General features: G+C 50.1%; 3 protein-coding genes across 5 annotated transcripts in view; 1 reads left to right on the top strand and 2 right to left on the bottom strand.

Annotated features, from left to right (window-relative positions):
- The window catches only part of UHRF1 (ubiquitin like with PHD and ring finger domains 1), a 43,854-nt gene extending 22,750 nt beyond the window's left edge, over positions 1 to 21,104 (bottom strand). Inside the window, exons 1-2 of the mRNA XM_026067203.1 lie at positions 21,049 to 21,104; positions 7,735 to 7,932 (exon numbers count right to left, since the gene is read on the bottom strand). The gene's annotated coding sequence lies outside the window, so the exon portion shown is untranslated. The remainder of the gene's footprint in view (positions 1 to 7,734; positions 7,933 to 21,048) is intronic.
- Positions 682 to 15,161, top strand: LOC112966772 (perilipin-3-like). Of its 3 annotated transcripts, XM_026067214.1 has the most exons (9): positions 682 to 4,508; positions 5,010 to 5,205; positions 6,118 to 6,200; positions 6,558 to 7,356; positions 7,894 to 8,093; positions 8,362 to 8,490; positions 8,576 to 9,763; positions 11,779 to 11,933; positions 12,471 to 12,656. In XM_026067214.1, exons 1-7 carry the CDS (start codon positions 4,446 to 4,448, stop codon positions 9,140 to 9,142), a joined length of 2,037 nt encoding a protein of 678 aa, XP_025922999.1. In that variant the 5' UTR covers positions 682 to 4,445; the 3' UTR covers positions 9,143 to 9,763; positions 11,779 to 11,933; positions 12,471 to 12,656. The 3 variants fall into 3 exon arrangements, with proteins under 3 accessions (XP_025922999.1, XP_025922998.1, XP_025922997.1); XM_026067213.1 differs by lacking the exons at positions 682 to 4,508; positions 5,010 to 5,205; positions 6,118 to 6,200; ... (1 more) ...; positions 7,894 to 8,093; positions 8,362 to 8,490 and having other exon boundaries at positions 9,143 to 9,763; positions 12,471 to 15,161; XM_026067212.1 differs by lacking the exons at positions 682 to 4,508; positions 5,010 to 5,205; positions 6,118 to 6,200; ... (2 more) ...; positions 8,362 to 8,490; positions 8,576 to 9,763 and adding an exon at positions 11,196 to 11,246 and having other exon boundaries at positions 12,471 to 15,161.
- FEM1A (fem-1 homolog A) lies at positions 19,839 to 24,079 on the bottom strand. The gene has a single exon (XM_026067215.1). It carries the CDS (start codon positions 23,853 to 23,855, stop codon positions 21,807 to 21,809), a length of 2,049 nt encoding a protein of 682 aa, XP_025923000.1. The 5' UTR covers positions 23,856 to 24,079; the 3' UTR covers positions 19,839 to 21,806.
- Between the last annotated feature and the right edge of the window lie 78 nt (positions 24,080 to 24,157).

The following is a 24,157-nucleotide window of genomic DNA, read 5'->3' as shown; positions in this document are numbered from 1 at the left end:
TTGCTCTGGACACCAGTGTCCTGTGTGATGCTGGGGGTAGTCACTGCTCCGCGAGGCAGGYGGATCAGGCGAGCATTCCTCTCTTGTTGACAGTGCTGTGAGACCTGCCTCTAGCTACTCCAGGGATGATCATTCGGTGCAGGCATGATGATGGTGTTAACTAAGGGGGCGGCTTAAGTGGCAARGGCAGGTAACTCCTTCCTTATGCGGGAACACCCTGTCTCTATGCAGAGGTAGCTTGCAGCCAGGCTTGCTGGAGGGAGCACTTGGCAAACTCAGTAATTCTCAAGACTAACAGGATTCTTAAATAAGCTTGTGACTACCTGAAATTGTGTATGGCTGTGGAGAAGGAAATCCATTACTGAAGTCGGATTCTGCTGAAACTCCCAGATAAAACATCTGTTACAAAGAGCCAGCAACAAGCTACTTGCTCTGCAAGGTACAGCTCCAGTCCTTAGCCCTAGGACTTGTGTCTTCATGGAAAATCAGCATCCACACTCTCCCTGGGCCAAGGAGTTTCTAGTAACAGCCACTGGTTGTGATATTTGGTTTCTCTTGGAATTGAGTGTGGGGAAAACCCTGCCTCATCTGCGAAGAGGCTTTAATCTTTGCAATTCTCTAACGCCGAAGGCATTTCCAGGAACGTGGTGGACCTGTTGCTACGTACTTCTGCCCGTGGTTCTGAAACTGAAGGCCCAAGGTCAAAACCAAAAAATCACCTGACCCTCCTAAAACTAACTCCACCCTCTGAGCATTTGCAAACAACTCCCTCAGTCGTGGGCAACGCTATTCCCCATCGCAGCTAGACATCCTATGACCCTGCTCTGCTAACTGCCTTTATGGTCAGCTGGGATATTGATGGCAAATCTGGCAAAGAATGCAAACAGTACTCTAACCACAATCAACACCTTCGCCCTGGTTAGCCCTCGCTGCTTCTATCTGATCCATGAGACTTCGCTTTGTTTTCCTTAGTGGTCACTAAAGAACTGCCAGTTGAGTTACTGAACTAGGCATGCCAGCTATGGATCAGTCGGTCTGTGCCAGATAAAATACCTGGTGAGGGGAGAAAAGCTTGCTGAACAGCAAGATCCCACGTCTCCATCTGCAGGAGACCCTGACAGCAGGCTGCTTCATGATGGCTTGAAAGGGCAGAGCTTGTTTCCCCAGGCAAATAAAAGCCTTACACAAAACCAGTTCTTTGATTTGTGCGTGCCAGGCACTGCCAGACTGACCAAAATCAGGGGAGCTGCTTATTCCAGGAGAAGTGCTCGCTCTTCTGCCAGGCTAGCATGTTCCAATGGTTGTGACAGCCGGACCGAGACAGGGGAAAACAGACTGAGGTGGCCAGCAGCTTGACCAGCATGGTGCATTGGTACCATTGCCCTCACGGCCTCACTAAATAGAGAGGCTTGTGCCAGACAGGGCAATGACCAGTGGTTGAGCAATCATGCCACCCTAGAAACGTGCACTGGCGTTTTAGAAAGGTGAAACTACTTGTTTCAAGGAGATTTTCTCCAGCAGTGACATATTTTTGATGTAGCAATAGTATGAAATTTGTCCACAAGACAAAGTTGATGCACTGAGTGAGGACTCATTCATTTTATGCAACCACAGCAAACAGTAATATTGTTTCTGCTCCTCTAAGTGAGGGTTCCCAAACACAGTGACTGCCTGCTGACAGGCAGGATTTCAGCATTCCCACTTGAAACCACCCGGACTTCAAACTACCCGGACTTGAAGCCATGCCTCTCTCCAAAGGAGCATCAAACCACTAACTTGGAGTTGCTGAGTGTTGCATCTTTCTGTGATTTCTGGGCAAAATGAGGTCTGCTCACCCCTTCTGCAGGGGAGAGAATAGAAAGAAAATAAAAGCACGCTGTGGGCTCTGAGGACTTGCCCACACCACAGATACTGGCATTGCAACACACCCTGATTCCACCCACGCAGAGGAGTGCGAGCCATGTTCTAACACGATCGTGCCGCGAGGGTTGTCACTGACACAGTTGCATCTCTAATTCAGATAGACTCCTAGTATCTCAGAGCTTGACTCTAACCTCATATGAGCTTTATATCTGCCAAGGAGTAACTCCTGACTTACACTAGCAACTAGAGCCCTTTCCTCCTTTTTTTTCTTTCTTTTTTTTCTTTTTTCCCCTCCCTGCTGCAATGTTTGTCCCTGTATGTTAACCCTGACACCAAGGCCAGCAAGAGGCTTTGCAGTTTGTTTGAGGTTCTCTCCTGCAGTCCAGAAATGAAGTAACTGCGTGAAGGGGTTGTTTGTAATGGTGTTGAAACAGCTGTGCTTCGCCTGTGATAGGGCTGCCGCCTGAGTCAGCCTACTCTGCTTCAGAAACAAGTGTAAGAGGAATAAGCACTAGCTGAGCAAATCATGCTGACTTTGGGACCGAGGTGTTGCACTCCAAGCCCTGCTTCTGTCTGGAGAAATCTTCTAGAAGTTCTCCCAGGCTGCTGAAGTTCAAGGTGTGCTTTCAGCGTGGTGTTACCTTCGGCAGCCCCGCGGGCAGGGTGGGGAGCAGGAACACTCGGCAGGGCAGCCTGCTCCGGGCCTCCTGCTTGAGAGGTGACAACTCTTGCCTTAAACATGTAGCACTCTGCAGCCCCCTCTTGCTTGAGTGACTAAAATGCCAACTTATACTAGTTGCATGGTTAACTCGGAGCGTCAAAGGTTGCTGTGTTGCCTCCTGAGAAGTCTCCCGAGCTACATGCACAGCCAGTCCACGGTTAACAAATACTTGCTTTGCTGCTTCCTCCGCAGCGCTCTCCTCCTGGCTGGAACAAGGCAGCGATCTGGCTGTCACAGATAGATGGCAAGCTCTTTGGGGGAGAGTCTGCCAGTGATCCTGGAGCAGTGCCCAGCTTGGGAATCCTGCTTGTGAGGAGTTTTGGTTTGGGGGTTTTTCACTTGAAAAGTGCCATAGCAATTCTAAGAATAGGAATTAACTGGCAGGGGAGGGGAAGGCGGACACTGCACTGAAGAACAAGTATACTCAAGACCCTGCTGTGCCTGACTAAGGCTAAGAAGTAATCTTGGATCTCTCACATGATACTGGAGTGTCCAGATACGAACCTAGGCCTACGCTGGGGAAGCCAATGCATATTCATGATATTGCATCATCATTTTTTTTTACTTAAACTTTTCAGTCCCATTATGTAATGAGAATACTTCAGAGATCTAGTTTCATGGGAGGTGAGGAGAAATTTCCTGCCTAGCTCTACCAGTTGGTCGGTAGCATGGGAACACAAGCTTCAAGGCAGCCAGCCAGAAGGCCACAACAGCAAACCCTGGCCCACTTTGTCTATAAACCCCCAACACATTCTCCTATTTTTCCCGGAGCTCTGAGACTTCCGGTGTTGCTGGAGTTGGCACCAGGAGGGAAGCTGATAGTTTCCCCTCTGAGCAGAGGCGTAGTGGGACTACTCTAGAGGGACCTTGATCTCAATGTCCTTTGCAGAGGATGCTCCAGAACAAGCCTTCAAAGGGAAGTGACTATAACTAGTGAGCCGTTCTTAGTAAGAAGATAAAACTTGCCCACTGCTGCTTCAGCGTTTCTGGTCTCTGGCCCTGATGACTTTCTGAATGAGAGCTAAAGTCTCGCCAGTGTTTTTGTGGAGAAGGGGAAAATGGATTAAGCTGTGGGAAAACCCACCTCCATGTCAGTCAAAATTGGGAAAATCTGAGGGCTTTTCTCCCTACAAAGGTATTAAGCAAGTTCAGTGAGCTTTTTTTTTTCCAAAAAGTAAATACTGTTTCTATTTTTAGACTCCATTGTCACTGAATTGTTTGAGCTTACCAGGTTTCTAAAATTAAAACTGAAAAAAGACTTCCCCACTCATCTTAGGGCAGTTGCATTTCCTGACTTTCAACAGCCACTATTAGCAGGGCTTGTCAGAAAGACAGTAGCAATCTGTCATGGTCAGGGTGAGACAAATATTAAGTGATTCACACCACTAGCACCTCTTCTGCAGCGTGCAGTTTTCATCCAGTCCTGGGGCAACAAAGAGCCTTTGCAGTGAGAAGGTGAACCAGAAGTCCCTCTAGTAGAGAACATGCACCACTGAGATAAAGAAACAGCTCTCGCCCACTTCAGGCCTGCAATTTTGAAATCAGCCAAATGTTCTTAATAGGAAGTAGCCATCCTACTTACTTTATTTCTGATTACAGTCTGGGGAMTGAGGGAGGAGACTGAGTACAGTCCCTGGTCAAACATAACTTGCGCTCTGTAAATCATGAAGCCTCTCAAGTATCTTCACACTCTTTTGCAAGAAAGATTAGTGATTCCCTGAAGTTCCTAGGCCATGATGGATCGCAGATCCATCACCCTCTGCTTTTCACCACTGTTGCTAGATTTTAATTCACTGGTGGAAACTTAAGTTGTACTATTGCTGTTACCCCTTTTTTCCTTTCAGCTGCAGCTGACTTGACTATGGCATCTGAAAAGAAGACCACAAAAAACGATCCGCTAAAGGCTAAGGAACAGCAGCAAGCGGTAGGTGCCGAGGCAGCTGGTACTCCAACATGCAGCAGTTAAACTACCTGCTGACAGATACAGTGGTAAACGAACTTCTGTCACCATCTCAAATCCAGGCTGGGAGYAGGGGAAAGATTAACCGTATGAAGCCATGACTAGATCTAAACCTTCAGTTAATGCAGAGGCTGACTTTTCTTGCTCAAGAAAGAGAACTCCAGGGCTGGCTCAAGTAATGCAAATAACTCTGAAACATTAGCTGATATAGGTCCTATTTCCAAATCTGGGCTTGATGGGGCTAAAGCCCTGTGTGACTCAGATGTGACAGAGCTCCAGCTTCTAATTCTGGCTTGCCACTGATTGCTAATGGATTTCAGACAAGTCCCTTCAACTGTGAGCTCAAGAAGGACAAGGAGATGGACTTGACGGCACTTAGGACCTTTCTGGATATACACATGGTTTGCATTCACTCACCAACTTGAGGCAGGGTGTCTAATGTCACTTATTTCTCTTGGCTTTTAGAGTGCTGTTAACAGGGTAACCAACTTGCCCTTGCTGAACTCTGCGTTCAACCTGGTCTCATCTGCCTACAGTTACACCAAGGAGACGCACCCTTGCCTCAGCAGCGCCTGCAGCGTGGCTGAGACGGTGGCTGCTGTCGCAGTCGGCAGTGTGGTTGGTGGCGCACAGCCCATCCTGAACCAACTGGAGCCGCAAAGTAAGTGAAGAGGCTGGAGAGCCCCTCTCCCCGCAGCGGGGCTAGCTGGGGAAGGGAGTCTCACAGGCCCTCCGAGGCCCTGCTAACATACACCAGGCTCAGCAAACAGACTGAGAGTAACAGAGGATCAGGTACCGGTCCTATCCCAGGAGGTAAACTCAGCTCCTCATCTTTAGAAAGAAGGAAGAGGAAAAATCAGCTTTTTTTTGTTGTTTTTTTCTTGGCCATATGTCATCTTCAATAAGTAAACTATCTCAAAATGACAGTAGAAGTTGCCTCTTAAAACCATGTCTCTTACAAAGTCATTCCCACACGTGTGACACAGCCTAGATAACCACTGTGGGMTTAGATTATCCCTCTGCTTCGTCAGGGTGCAAGCCATGCCCCTTCTGGGTCTACAGCACCTTGTCCTAGTTAGTTGTAGCACTGCTGACTCCTCCTCTCTGCTGCTCCCAGCCGCTGAATTTGATGGATAAGGGATTGTCATTAGCAGAAGTGAAGTTTGACCTCTTGTCTGTGGTTTCTTTAAGCTGAGAGGCAGATGCTCCCTGCTCTGCCTCTATCACTCCAAGCTGTGACTATCCCATCAGGTAGTATCAGCGGCTGTTCTGCCTGTTGCTCAGTTTGCCTCATCCCAAGACAGTAAAAAGCCATTAATCTGCTTCCCTATCCACTGGAAACAAGTATTACGCTCCGGTTGGAGCAATGTGCTGTCAATAGCTAGAAGGCTGGGAAGGCAAAATGTAGAGACTATTTAACCCTGACTCCCATGCCCCCCAACAGTGATTTTTTTTTGGGGGGGGGGGGGAAGGGCTTACTTTCATGAGCTCATCCTGCATTGGGCACTGTAGGGTCAAAAAACCCTCCAGACTGGAGTAGAGGGACTAAACTAGTGCTTGTCCTTCTGTCTAGTTGCGCTCATCAATGAATATGCCTGTAAGGGACTGGATCAACTGGAGGAGAACTTGCCTTTTCTTCAACAGCCAGCAGATAAGGTAAAGCAAAGGCTTTTCCTGGGAAAGCCATGACTTAATCTCTTCTTGCTTGATGGAACTGTTATGGGCACAGAAATATATGGGGAAACCAACTTCGGCAGCACTGCTTTGTCAGGTCAGTACCTGGATATGGGCTACAGCTGCCAGAGCTAGGGAAGGCATTGCTAGCTGATGAATGCTGGGGATCTGCCTTCAGCATGCGGAAATAAAGATTTCCGTGTGACTACAGGCATACTGATTTCCCCAGTTCTCCCACAAGGGTGCAGGCACAGCATAGCCATGTGAAAAGCTACCTCAGGGAGGGAAACCTATGCTGGAAAAAAATGTTTCATCTTTCTCTGCCTCACCTTATTGTAGGTCATCTCAGACACCAAGCAGCTGGTTTCTGCCAAAGTGACATCTGCTATGGATGCTGCCTGTGAGGCAAAAGAAGCAGTGGCTGATAAAGTGACTGAAGCTGTGGACCTCACTAAAAATGTTGTTGGGGACAGTGTTAAGCTGACCAGATCAGTGGTCACCTCCACTGTCACCAGTGCTATGGAGGCTGCTCAGGGTGCAAAGAACCTTGTGACTAACCGGGTGACCGAAGCAGTAGACCTCAGTAAACACATTGTGGAGGACAGTGTTGGACTGACCAGGTCAGCAGTTGCCTCTACTATCGTCAGTGCTGCGGAGGCTGCTCAGGGTGCGAAGGACCTCGTGACTAACAAGGTGACTGAAGCAGTGGACCTCACTAAACACATTGTGGAGGACAGCGTTGGACTAACAAAGTCAGCAGTTACTTCTACTATTACTGCTGCTGTAGGGGCTGCCCAGGGTGCAAAGGATCTCGTGACCAACACAGTGACTGAAGCAGTGGACCTAACCAAAGAGGCTGTTCAGGATGGTGTTGAGAAGACTAAATCAATGGTCACTTCCACAGTCAATACAGCTCTGGATGCTGCATATGGCACCATAACTAGCAAAATGAATACAGCCCTGGAGCACAGCAGAGAGGCTATCCAGGAGAGTGTGGAGCTCACTAATTCAGTGGTGACCAACAGCATAAGCAAAGCCAAGGCAATGGGCCAAGCTGTGGCAGGTGGTGTGGAATCTGTCCTGAGCGTATCAGAAGATCTGGTGGATCACTACCTCCCCATGACAGAAGAAGAACTGGGTGAGAAAATGCTTAGCTGGTAGTTGTAAATGCAAATCCCTTTTCATATGACTAGAGAGCACCTGACACTGCAGGAGTCATCTGTTGAAGTAGATAGGTAGCTCCGAATGTCACCTAGTTGGCTTTCTGTCAACACTGACTTGCTACATGGTATGGGACAGAGTTCAAGCACTTGCTAGCTACTCCTTGTCTTGCCTATCAGCCTCAAGGCAAACAACAAGTGGGTGCATGCTTCAACATATTTGTCAAGTCTGTTTATCTGAAGAGATCCCTTCGAGCTGGGACTGGCCTATCCATAATCTCTGAACAACTGCCAACCCCTACTGTTTATACAGCGAGCTTTAGCTTCCTCCCATGTTTTACAATGGGGAATCTTACCTTTCCCCCCCCCAGCTGGGAGGGCAGAGCATGGAGACAAAGGTGTGAGGGCAGAGGCCGCCGGGCTTTGCCAGTGATGGGTCCAGGGCCAAAGGGGATGGGGGCACAGGGTAGAGAAGAGACATCCACTGACAGCTGCATCTCTGTTGTTCCCTCTAGGTCAACTTGCCACTGCTGTTGAGGGATTTGAAATGGCTTCTGTGGAGGAGCAGAAACAGCAGCAGAGTTACTTTGTGCGCCTGGGTTCCCTCTCTAACAAAGTCCGCCACCGAGCCTACCGGCACTCCCTGAACAAACTGCAGCATGTTAAGCAAAGCACCGAGGATGCCCTCTCCCACCTGCAACTAGCAATAAACCTGGTACAAACACCATTTTTTCCTTTTCATCCCAGTCTGCAGAGTTCCTTTCCCCCGCTAGCACCCAGATGGAGGTACTTCCTCCATCCTGCACCTAAGGTGTGTTTTCTGCTGCATGTCCCTTTGGGTGCCTCCCTGACAGGTAACACTGCAGAACGTGGTTCTGGAAGCTGCTTCTTTATAACATGATCCAGTGCTTAGCAGACGAGCACTTTTGCCTCTCTGTATGTGCTTGCAATATAACTGTTCCTCTCATCTTTTTTTCCATCAGATCGAATGTGTGAAAGATGAAGTTGGCCAGAAGCTTCTGGATGGGCAGGAGAAACTCTATCAGCTATGGATAGACTGGAGCCTGACCCAACCCAAGGGAAATCAAATTAAAACTGCCTCCCAACCAGAGGTATCCCTAGAAGGGCGTAACCAGACCTTTTATGGATAGTGTGCATCTCATCTGCTACAGTAACTGAGCTATATCTCTTTCCCAGCAGGTAGAGTCACGGACTCTAGCTATGCTGCATATCATCACCCAGCAGCTACAGCCTGCTTACAAGAATCTGAAAGCCAGCATCCAGGGCCTCCCCAGCAACATCCAAGAAACTGTACATCAAGCCACTCAAAACATCCAGAAGCTCCACACTTCTTTTTCCAGTGCTAAGTCCTTCCAGGACCTCTCCAGCAGCACCTTGACCCAGAGCCAGGACTGTGTGAGGGAAGCCCGAAGGTCCCTAGATGACCTGCTAGAATATGTAACTCAGAACACCCCTCTAAACTGGCTTGTGGGCCCCTTCAGGGCATTAGCCAAAGTATCACAAGACAGCAGAAAGGAGAAGAAATGTATTATGATGACTGATATGAAATCACCTGCTTTGGAAAAGGGTACATCACCAAAGGAGGTAGCTAAAGCACCCAAGGAACCTAAGGGGACAAACAAGATCCTGGGGGAAGGGTCTGAAGTGCTAGATAAGTTGGAGGAGAAGGTAGAGAAATGCACAGAAGAGGTAACAAAACCTGCAGAGGAGATAGTAACTAATGCACCAAAGGAGGATCTCTGAAAAATCCCAGCTCTTCTAGCCAAGCCCCTTGGCTAGAACTCTTTTTTTTTAATCATGTGCCCAGTTGCCAATCTTACCAGGAGTGCCTCCTGCTCTGACGCCCTATCCCAGGCTTTGGAGGGATGCAGCTGAGCTTACAGTAGGATGTAGTTTGCAAGGAGACTTATAACCAAAGCGGGTTGATTCTGGCACAAAGGTTGCATACCTTCTTTTATTAAAGCATGCCGCATTGAAAGGGAAGACGGGGACCTGTATTTTGGACTTTTAAATAAGTCAGCACAGCTGTATGTGTGAATGGCTAATTCTTGCTGAGATGAGTTGTAGGAGAGAAGAAATGCTCTTGAAACTTATTTTTAAAGTTGGATTTTTTTTTTTAATAAATTCATCTAAGCTGCATCTTAAGAGGATGATGCACTTGACCTCTTTGATACTGTTTCCCTCCTGCTACAAGTTTAAAACTCTACATTACAGACACTACTTCCTTTCTGACTGTGCTGCTTCCTGCGAGGCTGAGACCTGCAGCAGACCAGGAACAGCTTGGGGCAAGAGGGTCCCTCTCCAAGGAGACTTCTCTTTACAGAGCAGCCAAACACTTTCCTTTCACAGAGAAACACTTACAAGGTGGGGTTTTCTTTCAAGCATGCCAATTTTCAGTGGGATTATTTTCTTAATCCATATAAATGACTTTAAGGACCATTTGTTTGTGTTTAAGTAACCCCATGCATGAAGCACTTTGCAGCCATGAAGAAGCTGGCTTATGAGGCAGCTTTTTCCAGGAGTTCTCTACCATGGTTATGGGATATCTTGTCATTAAAATAGGGGAGATAGGCCCTGTTTTTTTCCAAGTAAACAATGTTTTTCTAATCATTCTTAGCGTAACTTATTTAGGTAACCCACGTCCTGGCATGGTATCAGTGCTAACGCTGGAGAAATGGAAAAAGGCAGATTTCAAAATAAAATTTGAACTGCTTTCACATAAATACCAGTTTCTTGTGTGTATCTAAAGCTGCAGCAGCTCTGATTAGCAAAGGTAATGAGCAAGCAATAGCATTATCTTCTCCCCTTAGCCTGAGTCAGTAGGAAGCACTTTAATGAATCACTTCTCTAGGCAGCTCATCTCCTAATTGCTGTTTTCCCTTCGGTTTTTCTCCCCTTTGGAAACAAACACTCTGAGTCGGTCCCATGCTCCGCCTCGGTCTTTAGTGGAAAAGTATCTGACTATCCTTCCCCGCTGGAGGCTTCTGCCTGTATCCCCGAGGTTTGGCTCTGTCCATACGACTCCCAGCATCAGCCCTACATGTTTCATTCCACGTCCTGATGCCAAACTCTCTCGCTAGAGAAAGCAGGTTCCCGTTCAGGGTCTGCTCTCCCCGGCTTGGCCCTACCTCCAGGTCGCTTTAGAGGAGCGCAGGCACCGGCAGACGGGGCTCGGCGTCCGGGCGAGCGCACCGGGCCGCTGACGACCCACCTCGGAGCGGCGCGGCGGGTCCCCTCCGCTCAGCCGGGCCGAGACCCTCCTGCCTCGGGTACCGAGCGCTGCCTCCGGGCCGGACGGGGACCCCCGCTCCGCTCCGCCCGGGCGCTCCGGGCACCCCCTGCCCCGCTCCGCCCCGGTGCTCCGGGCACCCCCTGCCCCGCTCCGCTCCTCTCCGGCGCTCCGGGCTGCCCCTGCCCCGGCCGGGCTCCCTCCGCTCCGCTCCTCTCCGGTGCTCCGAGCTCCCCCTGCCCCGCTCCGCTCCGGTGCTCCGGGCTCCCCCTGCCCCGCTCCGCTCCTCTCCGGTGCTCCGGGCACCCCCTGCCCCGCTCCGCTCCTCTCCGGCGCTCCGGGCTCCCCCTGCCCCGCTCCGCTCCGCCCCGCTCCGCCCCGGCGCTCCGGGCGCCGCCGCTTCCTCGTGTGACATCAGGCCCGGCCGGGACAGGCGGCTCCCGCGGCCCCGAGCCCGGCGAAACCGAAAGCGCCGCGTTTCCACCTATTCCCGGCGCGGCCGGGAAACGCTGCCCGGCGCGGACGGGGCGGCGGCGGCGGCAGGACCGGGACAGCCCGGGAGCGGGGCCGGGGCCGGAGGAGCCGGGGCAGCTCCGCGGAGCCGCTCGCCGCCCGGAGGTAGGTTGGCCCCTTCCCGGCGCTGCCCCGGCTCGCACCGCGGGAGGAGGTTTGCAAGAGCAGGCGGCACAAAACGGGGGGGACGGGGRGAACGTTGGAGGGGGAAGAGAGCGGCCCCAGGGCCCCGCTGGGCCGGTTTTTAGAGCTCATGGTGCAAGCGAGCAGGCTGCACGCTGCAGGCTCCGGAGCAAGGTGCCCGGCAAGAGGGAGCAGAGATTGGGGGGAGGACTGGGAGGTTTTGCTGACTCACAGAGGGGTAGGACATCGATAAGTGTCAAAGGTCTCCTCTGCTGTTTTGAATGCCTGGACTTCCTTTTTTTTTTCTTTTTCTTTCCTTCCTTACATGTTTCACTGAATCAGGTTTTCATAGAAAGGCAATAACTTCCTCAGGCTCAGCTTGAGCTCATTCATTAAGCAATTAGAGGATTTTTATGAGATAGAAAAACAATTTGAAATTACAAACTTTCCCCAGAAATCCAGTTGTTGAGAGCTATTTTTAAACACACAGTTTTTCTGGTTTTCCTTTAAATAGAGAAAGATTTTTCAAGAGGATCAGTCACTGCCAGCACATCTTCAGGGGAGCAACTTCTCTCCCGACTGCCTGCCGCAGACCTGCCAGAGGCCCAGACCTTCCTCACTCCACAGACAACTTCTGCTGGTTAATTTAACTCCGTTCAGCTGGCTTTGGTGAGTGCGAGGGCTTAGCAGGGTTCAGGGATTAGATGCGTATGGCCATAACGTGTACGTCCACGATTACATTAGACAGCTTGAAAACGGATGTGAAAGGAATATAACCTTGCTGGCAGGGTACGAGCAATTTGAAAGGAGCCTGTAATTGGCAGGAGGCTTCCTCTAAGCAGGGCTTTATTCTTTAACTGCCCATTACAAGGATGCTGCTGAGGCCCCTGCAATCAGCCCCCGCCCGAGAGAGGCCACTGGTGGCGATGGACAGTCGATATGCACCAGCAGGACACTTGGATTTACCTAAATGTATTATTAGTTCAGCAATTATTTTAAAACAGTATAGTTAACATATAATGGATGTGAAGAACTTGCTGTTTGCTTAATAACAGACTTGGAATAATGTGTGGAGCACATTTCAAACAAGCACCGGGACGTCCAAATACCAAATAGATGCAAAAACATTTATCTGCAGACCTTGCAAGGGTTCTCCCAGCTCCCTGCCTCGCTATTTCTAAACATCACCCTTTTTTCTTCTCACAGGTTCATCTGGCCAGTTCTTCAGGGGAGAGACTGTCCCTGATTCTGAGATGAGCCCCTGAGCAACAAGGACCTATTCCTTGTGCAGTACCTAAAGTACTATAAGGAAAGAAGCCTTTGCTCTAGAGACTGTAATATGCTTTTTCCACCCATGCTTCTTCAGCACATTGTCTGGAGAAGCAGCTGATGAGATGGCACAGAGTGCTGAGGTCCAGCCAAGCTTTGAGGACATTTTTAATATTCTATCGCAGATCCCAGAAGATAAACTCCTTAACCTCAAATATAAACTGAAGCACTTGATATCTACRCCCAGCAGCAAATTATTGCAAGCCATGGTCCTGCTTACTTTGGGGCAAGAAGCAGATGCAAGAATTTGTCTGGATACTTTGAGGAACAACCAGGCAGCCCTATATATCCACAGGACCAAACTGGGCACCACGGGAGTGCAGGAAGACGGTGAGGATTTGCAGCCCCCACAGCTGGATGCAGATGCCATGGCGCTTCTGGCACGGATCTACTCGCTGCTGGTAGACGAAAAACTGTGCAGTTGGGAAGCCATGGTCAGAGCCTACCAGATGGCCATCAAGGCCTTTGGCACCAGCGGGAACCCTCAGGAGGAACCACTGAAGAGCACCCTGGCTGAGGCCCAGGAGAAATGCGGCGCTGCTATCGGCTTTGTGGGCTCGGGTGGCAGGTTCCAGATGATGAGATCGGACACGGGATTTCTCCAGACTGCCAGCCCAAACTTTGTGGCGCGAAGTTCCCCAGTGCAGATTGGAAGTATCTCAGACCTTTCAGGCCCACGGACCTTGCGTTCCTCAGGGAGCCCAGCTTCCTTCATCAGTCGCTTTGAGATCAGTGAGTCGCCAACAGCTGTTTTTCGCACCCAGTCTCCTCGCTGTGACTATGTCCCCCAGCCGAGCCGGCTGTGTGGAGAGCCCACAAGCTGTGCCAGCGAGCTTCTCRGGGAGAGCGAGAGCCACGGCCTGCAGGAAACAAGCTGGCCCAACAGCCCCAGTTCATATCCCGCACAGGGCGCAACCGCCCACGTCCCCAGACCAGAGCAGGCTCTGCAGGCCAGTTCCTGTCATCCATCTCTCCCTATTCCTGAAACCCAGCTTCCTACACCAAGTGCTGTGAACCAAGCTGTCGAAAGTAGTGATGTTTCCAGCACAGTGACAGCAGAACCTCAGGCACCAAAAGGTGTCACAGCCCAAAAGCAAGAGGACTTACCTACATGTCTTCCTGATTCAAGAGCCACAGCGCCTACTGGTCCCATCCACACGTCTGTAGAGGATGTTCCAGAAGGCACATCTTTCCACACTACATCTCCTGCTTCAGCCTGTTCCCTTCCTCCTCATTCATCTTCCTTCTCCTCAGCCCCTCCTCTTCAGGCAGCTCCTCCCAACTTAGCATATCACCCTTCCCTCCCCTCATCCTCCTTTCCAGCCTGCCCTCCTCCCGTCCAAACTGCAGAAGCAGCATCCACGTTGGAACCAGATGGTGAAGAGAGAAAGTTCTTCACTTTCGTTGTCCTGCATGCTAGCGAAGATGTGGACATTGCCTGTCGGGTCAAGAAGCTGCTGGAAAGCATGGGGGTTCCCAATGGCGCCACGTTCTGTGAGGACTTCCTCACTGGTGGACGCGGCCAGCTGTCTTGCTTCCAAGATGCTATGGAAAACTCTGCTTTCACCATCCTTTTGCTGACCAAGAACTTCCTCTGCCAGCCATGCATGTTTCAAACAAACTCAGCTCTGATGGAGTCCATCCTGCGACCATCCAAGCACAACTCGGTCGTTCCTTTTGTACCCAGAGAGAACCCCTTGGAGAGGAGACAGATTCCTACCCTACTGAGCGGGTTGGTGTCCTTGGATGAGAACTCCCCTGTGTTCGCCAAGACAGTAAGGAACACCTTTACACCCAGCAAGATCAGTGAGCTGAAAGCCATGTGGGAACAGATACAGCACGTCCAGGAGCAGAAAAGGAAACTGCAGCTGTATCAGGATCACTGTCAAACACTGAAGAACTTAGCTGAGCTGAACCTCGGCTCCCCTCCCCAGGTGCCTCTGTCAGCACCACAGCCAAATCTGGGAAGCTTACAGCAGCTTCTGGAGCAGCTCATGCCTCACCGGTCACCCCAACAGTGCCATTTTCCTATGTCTGTCCCTCCCGCCACATACCCTCCTCCCTCCACTGGTCACTCCATGCCTGCTCAGCAGGGTTCCTCTCCTTCCCAGACATTTTATCTCCCATCAGGCTATCACAATATGATGCAGGGTCCAGGAGGTGCCCAGCACCTCATCATTCAGCATGCTCGAATGGTGCAGATCGGGAACCACAACATGATGCACGTGCAAACTGCCCCATCGGGTCCAGAGAACAGTGAAGAAGAAACCAGTGAGAGGCCTTGATCAGAGATGCAGAAGTTCAATCAGGGCCAGAGACATTCGCTCTTAATACCTAAGTTAAATAATAACAAACCTCCTGGGACTGTTCTTATTATTTCACTGTGAATAAAACAAGGTACCACTTTCTTGGAGCAGAGGAGAAAATGACCTTTTTTCTGTTGGACAAGAGAGGTTGCAGTATCCTGAAACTGTTTTCCTTGTGCTTATTTTCAAGTAACTGCAAAAACTATTTTCTTGACTCTCGAGGGCTACTTGAAGATTTTATAAATAAATTTTAATTAATTTATCTGTGTTTCTCCAGTTCTTTCTTGTAGAATTGGGAAAAGGACAGTCAGGAATATCTGGGAAACTGTTCTGAACGTGTGTACCTCTGGGCAGGGAGCAGAGCCTGGGGGATGGTGCTGGGACACAGCACATCTGTTTCAGAACCTGCTGTTGAGTTGTGTGAACCTGACCAAGTCATTTGAGGGAAAAGTTTCCAGGGGTGCTTAGGGGAGTCACTGTGGCCTCCTGCCAAGGTGCTGAGCACCATGAAGTCTCCCTGTTTTCTTCTGGTAGTCCTCTTCTCTCAGGGTCGCACAGTATCCTATTGGCACTTAAAACCAATGCCTACTTTATGTGAACAGAGCCTTCTTCTCTTTGCTGCAGCCTGCCAGCATTTCCCATTCCCCCCRGCCTCTCAAATCGCACCCAAGGGGAGACATGAAACCAGCTTCAAAAAACTTCYGTGGGGCTGTAGGCCTCTGGGCTGAGGCACTGGAGATCACTTTTCCCAGTTTCCCTCTGAAACCACAAAGAGACAAGCTTTTCGTCTGCAAAAGACAAAATTCCCACGTGACCCTAGCCACAGCTTTAAGGAAAGTATTTTTGTATTTAAGAAAACTGTAAAACTCCCAAGGACCGACACTGCACACCAGACACAAGGTTAAACAAAAATCTTTAGAGTAAAGCTGCATTTGAGGAAGACGTGACTTGATGAAAGTGAAATGGGAAGGGGAAATATGGGGAGAGAATCCAAGGAGGCAGAGGTTGAGTGTTCACTTCTCCATTCTTGCCTGCGTTTAAAGGCCAGAGGTGGGATCAGGGCCCTGTTACACTAACCGTTATACAGAGAAATCCTTCCCACTGAGATTTCTCCATGCACTGATTTATGTTATTGCTTTTTRGGGAAACGTTTGCCTCAAAGAACAAGAGTATTGGGCAGAGCATAACAGAAAGAGGGGAGAAAGCCCAGGAATGCGGGAGGACGTTCTGCAGGACCTGGGCCATGGCTACACGAGCCAGATTTCTGCAGTGCCTTTAACACAGGAGCGTTTCACCAGCAGGGCGTCTGACTCCTCGCTCTCCCTCCGACTTGCCTTCTGCTGCAGCCCTTCGCCTGCTCTGTCAGTAGAGGTCAGCCCAATGCCACCAGATGTCTAGAAATGGGACTGTTCCCTCTGCGGACCAGAGCCCAAGCAACAGCAGCAAATTCTAGAGTCAACTAGCACGCCGATCTGGAGTCTGTCTGCAAGCTGCGGGGCAATGCTTGCCCTACTCCTGTCCCTGCGAAGGCACCAGACAACTGCCAAGTCCTCATTAAGGTGAGACTAGAGGGTCAGTGTAATTGATTCGGGGGAAGTGACCCAGTTTCCTAGATTTCTCCAGATGTTTGTATGCTCATGTCACTCTCAAAACTTGTCCCAGCATGCTTCAAATCAAGAGAAGCCAGCATGGTCTGGCAGCCAAAGCAAAGGGCTCCTACAGGCTGTCCTGGGACGCTGGACTACACAAGCAGGGCACTCACAGGGTGTGATTCTAGTCTTTGTCCAAGAACCATCCAAGCCTTATAACAAGCTACTGTTTAAGAAAGATATTAATCCTTGGAGAAGAGACAGTTCAGACTACATCAATTCCCTCCCAGGGAGCACTTTGATCATTGGGCTAAAGACTATTTAATCTTCACTCTTCCTTTCTGGCTCAATTTATCTCAAACTCCCTCTGCACAAAGCACCCCCTCCCAGACAGGTACTAGCCTACTAAATTAGCTGCTGACATATGAATCCCCCAGCACTGAGGGAGAGTGGAATGGGAGTCTCTCCCATCTCGCTCCTTAAAGGACAACAGGTAATGGTATAAAAGGGGACAATCACCTCCACTCGCCCTGTGTTCAAAGCTGCGACTGCTGCCTTTTTATTTTCGAGCAGGCTGAGCCCATCAGGAGGCACTGAGGATGTCTGCTGGACTGAGCACCCTGGAGGAGAAATGGATGAAAGCAAAGCTGGAGAGCCTAAGTATCAGTGCAAGCTCTGGAGCTCCTGGACACAACCAGATGCAGGAACTCAGAGAGCTGAACTGCCCCTACTCTTAAATGGCAACAGAGCAGCAGCTTTCAGAATCACAGTTTTGGATTTAAATCTCCCAGAAGTTCCTCTTTAGAGGCCACAGGTCCTTTCTCATGGATCTGCCTGCAGAAGATCTCTCTGCCTCTCTCTCACCCCCATAAACCTCAAAGAGGCTTAACTTCTCTTGAACCTCCTTGGCTGAGAACTTGCACAAGACACAGGGCTTGAGCAAATCAAAGTCTTCTCTGTCCTGAGCAGAACAAGAACCACATAAGACCGCTTCTATTTAAGAGCTGCCATCAGCTGCTGGCTTCCAACTTTGAAACAATCTGGCTTTTATTTTTAAGTTCTAAGGGCTCAGTGAGAATGGGTTAACTAATTTACTTTCTTACAGAGTCTGCTGGAATCCTCCACATGCTTGGATCCTTCTAAGGGCTTAGAAAGGCCCTATTTTCTCTCCTTTACGTCACCTGTGTTTGAATAGGTGTTGTGTTACTGCAGTTCCTGTCACACTGCAGTTGTTGCTGTGCAGCTACCAGGGCAGTCCCTCCCCTTGGGAGATATCATACACATCACTCCTTTCCCATCTATTCTGCTTTCTATAAATAAACATCATGCAAAACTGACCGGTCAATTGGAAGCTGCTCTAGCTTGTGAACAAGCTTATCGCAATCACATCAAGTTTGCTTGGATTGGAGGAAGGGAGAGGGAAAGACATGGCAGGATAACGCAAAACATTGTAGGTATTTTTTCAGCTTGTGCACGGAAGGCCAAGCTCAAAGGTTACTGGAAGCAACTTCCACYTAAGAGCCACAGCCCTGTTTCAGCCGCAACAGTAGGTTCACTCAYCCCACATTTTCAGGGAGCTCTCTGCTGTTGCAAACCCTGGAGAGGAAGCTTACCACTCAGGCCTTGTTTTCTCCAGGAGAATGTGCATGTTGTGCTTGTGACCCCCCTAATTGTTCCCCAGTTTCTCTGTGAACTGCCGAAACGCTGACACAGTGTCCCTATATTTACACTCCAGACCACATACTTTGTRAACAACATTCATAGAACATTAGCAGGCTCCAGAGAGCTCCAAAGATGACCATGGAAGGGGCACTAGCAACTGGCTCCAGGAAAAACTTGGATGAATTTCTCACCCCTTTTGCATTTCCAAAGAAACCTGTATGGAAGTCTTTAATGTCAAGGGAGCTGATTAGAGGTGTTAGAGATAAAAAAAATTTTAAGGAGAGAGTGAGTAGAAAGCACCTCTCAGGAGTGTGTGTTGGTGGGGAGGGGGCAAACACTTCAATYATGGAAGTGTACAGAACGGCTCCTGGGGAGCAACGCGCTACAGCAGGATCTATAGCCATCCCAGCGAAAAAACCTCCATGCTCTGTCCCAGATAAGTGCTCAGATAATAAAATCATCACTGAAACATTTCACTGCTCCCCACAACTACCTGTTCTGCCCTGCATACTGGAGTTGGCCCAGACAACACCTACAATAAATAATGATTGTTCATAGTAATTATGCCTAAATTCATGCAGTGATTTCTCCCACCCAGTAATTACCATCAACATTTAATTGCTGGGTCCTCACTGTGTAATTACAGGTTATTTATGCTCTGAAAAAATTTAAAAGCCCTTTTCTATTGCACAAAGCAGCCTCTTCCATGAGGCTTTTTTACATGATTGGATCCCCCCAGCTACCTGATCACAAGATCCTGGCTCCAGAGTTGCTCCCCATCCCAGCTGTGGTACGACTCCCTCTTCGTCTCTCTGCTCGCAGCAGTTCTGCGTATGGGACAGCAGTCAGAGGGCACCACAGTCAGGAACGACCAGCCAGAGTCCCCGTCCAGAGGCTGTCCTGGTTCCTGTACCTGCTGTGACAGCTGCTCACCTGCATACCTCAAGATCACTAACAGCGTAGCATTAGGGCAGGAGAAGCATCTCCCATGGAACTGCAGGCTTAAATGTCACGGTCATGTTTGCAAAGCAAACAGAAGGGAGCAACACTGAGGAATGTGTCAAGAATGGAGCGCTCARTGCAGGACCAAACTTTCAAATACTTTACGCATCCATGCACTCCCATCTTCCCCCGCGAAGGCTGAGCATTTTTGGAAATCCAGCTCTGCCTTACTGGGGAACTAACTCCAGTACCTTTAATTCTTCTGTCTGCTTTTGGCCACCCACTGACAGTTTGGGGGTTTAAAAATGTAAGTTGATGATAGCCACATTGCATCTCTCTTCCTGCTTGCTGTGCAAGGACTTAGTTCATCATAGCACTTTAAACACAGAAGCAAGACAGTCAAGTCAGTACTGAAGCCTACAAACAGTCCCAGTTACGTATAACGCAGGTAGCATCTCAGTCAACAGGATATCATCCATTCTCACTGCTTCATTTACATCGAAAGATAACGCAAAGTATTTAAAGAGAGGTGTGCTTTAAGTGTCACTGTTATCCTTTTTCAGGTGAGAGTGTTTGCAATCGCAGTACAGATAAACTTTTCCTGTGAGTAAACTCAGATGAAATGAAACACTCTCCTGTTGATTGCAAAAGCCAAGTTACTTCCATATCCACAAATGTACCATCCCTAGAAAAGAAGCAAGAGCTGCAAATAGAGGCTTACCAGCAAAAAGTCCAAGGCACTTGCATTCTAGCAGCCATTTTTTGTTTTATTATTTAAAGTTAAGAGCGCTCGTCAGCTCACAAACTAACAAATTCCATATCTGCATTTAGTTCAGATTTCAGCCAAAAGGAGAAAAAAAAATAGAACATAGCTAAACTAACTCTCCACTTTACGTCTTGATAAAAGTTAAACCTCCTTGCTTTATAAATAAAAGTTATAGTTAACACTGCAAAAATGTAACGGCAGATCTACAGTACCTTTAATGGGCAGAGAACATTGGATTATTGAGGCTTATGGATATGCTGGCTTACAAATACAAGTATAGAAGCTTCAGTAGYGTATAGTGCATGGCTGTTCATCAGGGTTCTGCTCTCCCAGTCTTGACCTTTTCTCAAAGCTCAGAGGCAGCTGCTTGCTTCAACCTCAACTATGCTTTCCACTCTGCCTGGGCCAAGAAATGAGCCACAGGCTGCCAAAGCCCAGTCAATCCCGCTGCAAGAAGATAAACTGCTGGCACAGCATCGTGTTTACCAACACCAACTGTTTACCACCAAGAAGGGTTTTGTTAATGGAGGCAAATACCTACCCTGAGACTACGGATTTAAAGAGAAAAACAAGTTGGGTGCAGATCCTAATTAAACAAAGGAGCTTGCTCAAACAGTAGCCAAATGAGATTTCAATTTCAATCCTTGAAGTAGCACCATCCTCAGTGAAATTGCAAAAAGAATCAAATGCCAAAAATCAGAAGTTAACAACCCATTCCAGGAAGGTTTCCAGAACAGGATAATTCACAGAGCCCACTGTGTTGGTACTAATAAACCTTAGAAGAATAAGAAGGCACCTTTAACTTAATTTCTTCTTTGCTTCTTCCTTCAGACCACCCTCATGCAAACATGCCACAAACATTCACTTGCTTTAATAACCACCCAAGCACCACCCACGTTACAAGTACCCCCCATCCTGGAAGGGCTTGCAAGAGCACATCTGCAAAGATGGTTCAAAGTGCACTGGTTTGGCTCCAAAACCTGGCCATCTCCATTCTGTACAGTTCAACTTGAGTTCTTGCTGAGCTCTGAAGCTAAAGGACCTCCATACGGGGAAGGGAGTTAACTTGTGSAGAATGGGCAAGGTAAGGGCCTGAACTCCACATCAGTATTTTGTTTTTAAGGTTGCAGGTTTTCTCCCCATTCATACAAACCAACATCTATTGATGAAACTATATAACCAGAACTGACCTTACTATATCTTACAGGATTGAAGAAGTCTTGCAGCATAGATAGGGCCTGGCTCTAAAAGAGAAAAAATAACCCAGCTTTATGCACAATCATTGAAATCTCAGGCCTTTAACACCATTTGCTACTTGGCCAACCAAAGAAAAAGGGGGGGAAAAAAAAAAAAAAAGTCCTCAGCATACCCAGCCCTACTGTCATGCAAGGCAACTACCTCAGCAGAGCACAAGCCACTCGGCCATTAGACTCATGTACCAAATCTGTGAAGGGGGCAAGGGAAGAATTAGTTGGAAGATATTTTATTCCTCACTTGTACTCCTATCTGTTCAGTACTTGGGATGAGAAGGGCTAGAGCACATATGTGTTGTGTAGCTGCTCCAAAGCGTAACAGCTGAGTTAATCCAGCACTAATGGGAGAGGCAGAAGGTCCCAGGGATCTCCATTTTCCTTCCTCCTCAGGACAAGACGGTTGGCATGGGAAAGGGCAGGGGYTGCGGCCTTCTCCGGACACAGTGCACTGGAGATATCTGGTACCTGAAGCTGAAAACAATGAGGGACAGCCACGAGCTCTTGAGCCTTCTCCTCCTCCCCTACCCCTGCACATGCCGGCTTGACGGTGACAGATGAGGACAAAGCCTGCAGCCCGTCTCAGCACAATGAAGGCCTTCAGCACCTCGACAAGGATGGCCTGAGATCTCAGGCTGCACTACCTCTTCGGGGTGAAACAGATGATGGGAAAGGCTGGGGACTTCAGCTCTCCCACTCTAGTGCAGTTCTATGAAGGCTTCCAGCTCCTCAGGGATGAAACCCTTGTAGGGAATCTTGTGCTTGTCCAGAGCGCGAGCAGCAAGGCACTGGAGGGTGATGTAATTGAAGGGCTGCATCATGCTCTTGGTGAGCAGCTTCTCATCCAGCAGCTCATATGCAGTCTGCTTGAAGGCATTGGTGGCATCCATGTGGGCTCCAGCCTCCATCAGGGCACTCATGATCAGTGGGCAGTTGTTCCGGGCAGCAACATGCAGCGGGGTGTTGTTGTCATAGTCACGGCTGTCTGGGTCAGCCCCACACTCCAGAAGCAAGTTCACGACGTGGAGCGATGGGAACTTGCCCACTGGGTAACGTCCCACTGTCGTGGTATCCTTGTCCACAGCCATATGCAAAGGAGTGAAGCCATTCTTGGCCCTGGGGCTGCACTTTAGCAGGCGGTAGATAGTCTGACGCTTCTGGTGTTCCTGCTCTGGTGTGCACTCCACCTTCTCCAGAAGGAAGACCAGGTGGAGGATAATGGCCAGTGTCTTGGTGAACTGTGCTGAGTCAACTACAGGGTCCTTGCCATGCACAAGCGCCCTCTCCACCTCCCGGACTCCTTTGCTCAGTACTCCCATGAGGTCAGAGAAGCCCAAGTGCGTAGCTAAAGTGCCTTTGGAGCGGTCCTGAAGCACATAAGAGAAAAGCTCAGCAAAGGAAAGGAAGCTACTGGCAGTCATAGGGCTGAGAGGCTCCAAGTTGCCTTGCTGCATGTCCAGAGCGTACTTCCACAGGTTAATGCAGCGTTCAAAGTTGCCAGAATCAGCATAGACTGCCCCTCGGTAACGGATGTAATAGGAAGTGTCTGGGTGAGAAGGACCCAAGATGCGCTCTCTAATCAGCAGCGCCTGCATGCGCATCTCATCTGGATCAGTAATCAAGGCTTCCAATTCCTCCAGCGAACTCACTTCCCGCGAGTAGTCATACGCTAAGACCAGCTGCCGGGGCTCAGGTTTTGGCAGGTACTGCCCACCCTCATACCGAAGCTCCATTGCCCTTCGCCAGTACTTGTGGGCTCCCAAAAGGTCACGTTTCTTATCCACAAACGTGGCACCCAGCAACTCCAGTGCTTCCACAGCAGCTTCTCGAGTGCARAACACGTTAGGGACCTGCTGTTCATCTTGACTGCAAGCTGAAGCACAACATCTCTCATGCCCCTCTTCAGCACAGCACTGAGAAGATTCCTGGCCAGCACTGCAGCACCTCTGATGGCCCCCGCCTGACGCACAAGTCCCATTCTGATTCYCTGCAACTTCCTCTTCCTCCTGCTGCAGCCCTCCCTGGATGAGGTACTCTACAATGTTGGTGTGACCAGTGATGCTGGCAGCTAGCAGAGGAGTCATGCCATAGCCATCCTTCTCCATGCGGGCTTTGGAGCGGAGCAGTAGCTGCAGGATCTCCAGGCTGCCAGACTCAGCGCAGTCATGCAGGGCGGTATTCCCCTTCACACTCCGGCGGTTGACATCAGCCCCTTTCTCTAGCAAGTAACGTGCAATTTCCCGGTGTCCTTTGTAGCAAGAAATCATCAAGCAAGTGTGTCCATGCCGGTTGGCTACTTCCAGGTCAGCGCCACGCTCCCCTACCAAGTAGCGCACAATCTCCAGGTGCCCGTCAAAGCAAGCGGCCCGCAATGGCGTGGAGTTGGTCAGCGTGGTCTGGTTCACCGACGCGCCGTGATCCAGCAGGCTGCGCACCACCCCCAGGTGCCCAGCAGCAGAAGCCGCCCACAGCGGCGGGGCCCCTTCGATGGTCTCCCCGTCGAAGTTGACGGAGCCTCCCTCCTCCACCCGAGCRCCGCAGTGATCCAGCAGGTACTCCACCACCTCCAGGTGCCCGTGCCGGGCGGCGATCAGCAGCGGAGTGCTGCCTCCTCCGGGGCCGTCGCCCCCGCCCGGCCCTGCCGTCAGCGCCTCCAGCTCCTCCCGGCTCCGGCTGCCCAGCAGCTTCTGCAGCAGCTTCAGCTTCCCATCGCGGGCCGCGTTGTACACGGCCGTGCGCAGGTCCATGGCGACGGGGGCCGCGGCGACCGCACCGGCCACCTCCTGGCCATGGACCGGCTGCTCCTCCACGCCCCCAGCTCGTCCCGGGGCAGGGGAACGGCGAGGGGCGGCCGCCGGGGAAGCGGAGCCCTGCGGGGCCGCAGGCGCCCAGCCACAGAGACACCCCCTCACCTCGGCACSAGCAACCTTCACTCTCTTCGCTCAGCCGCCATCTTAGGTTGTAACGCGAAACAAAATGGCGCCCCGASGGGGGGCTGAGGGGGCGGGGTGGGAGGAGGGCGCTGGGAAATGTAGTTTAGCCCCTCGCC

Source organism: Apteryx rowi, unplaced genomic scaffold, assembly GCF_003343035.1.
Source record: "Apteryx rowi isolate R43461 unplaced genomic scaffold, aptRow1 scaffold_254, whole genome shotgun sequence".
Lineage (NCBI taxonomy): Eukaryota > Metazoa > Chordata > Aves > Apterygiformes > Apterygidae > Apteryx > Apteryx rowi.
The sequence above is the reverse complement of the archived record's forward strand: the minus strand, read 5'-3'. Positions and strand labels throughout refer to the sequence as shown.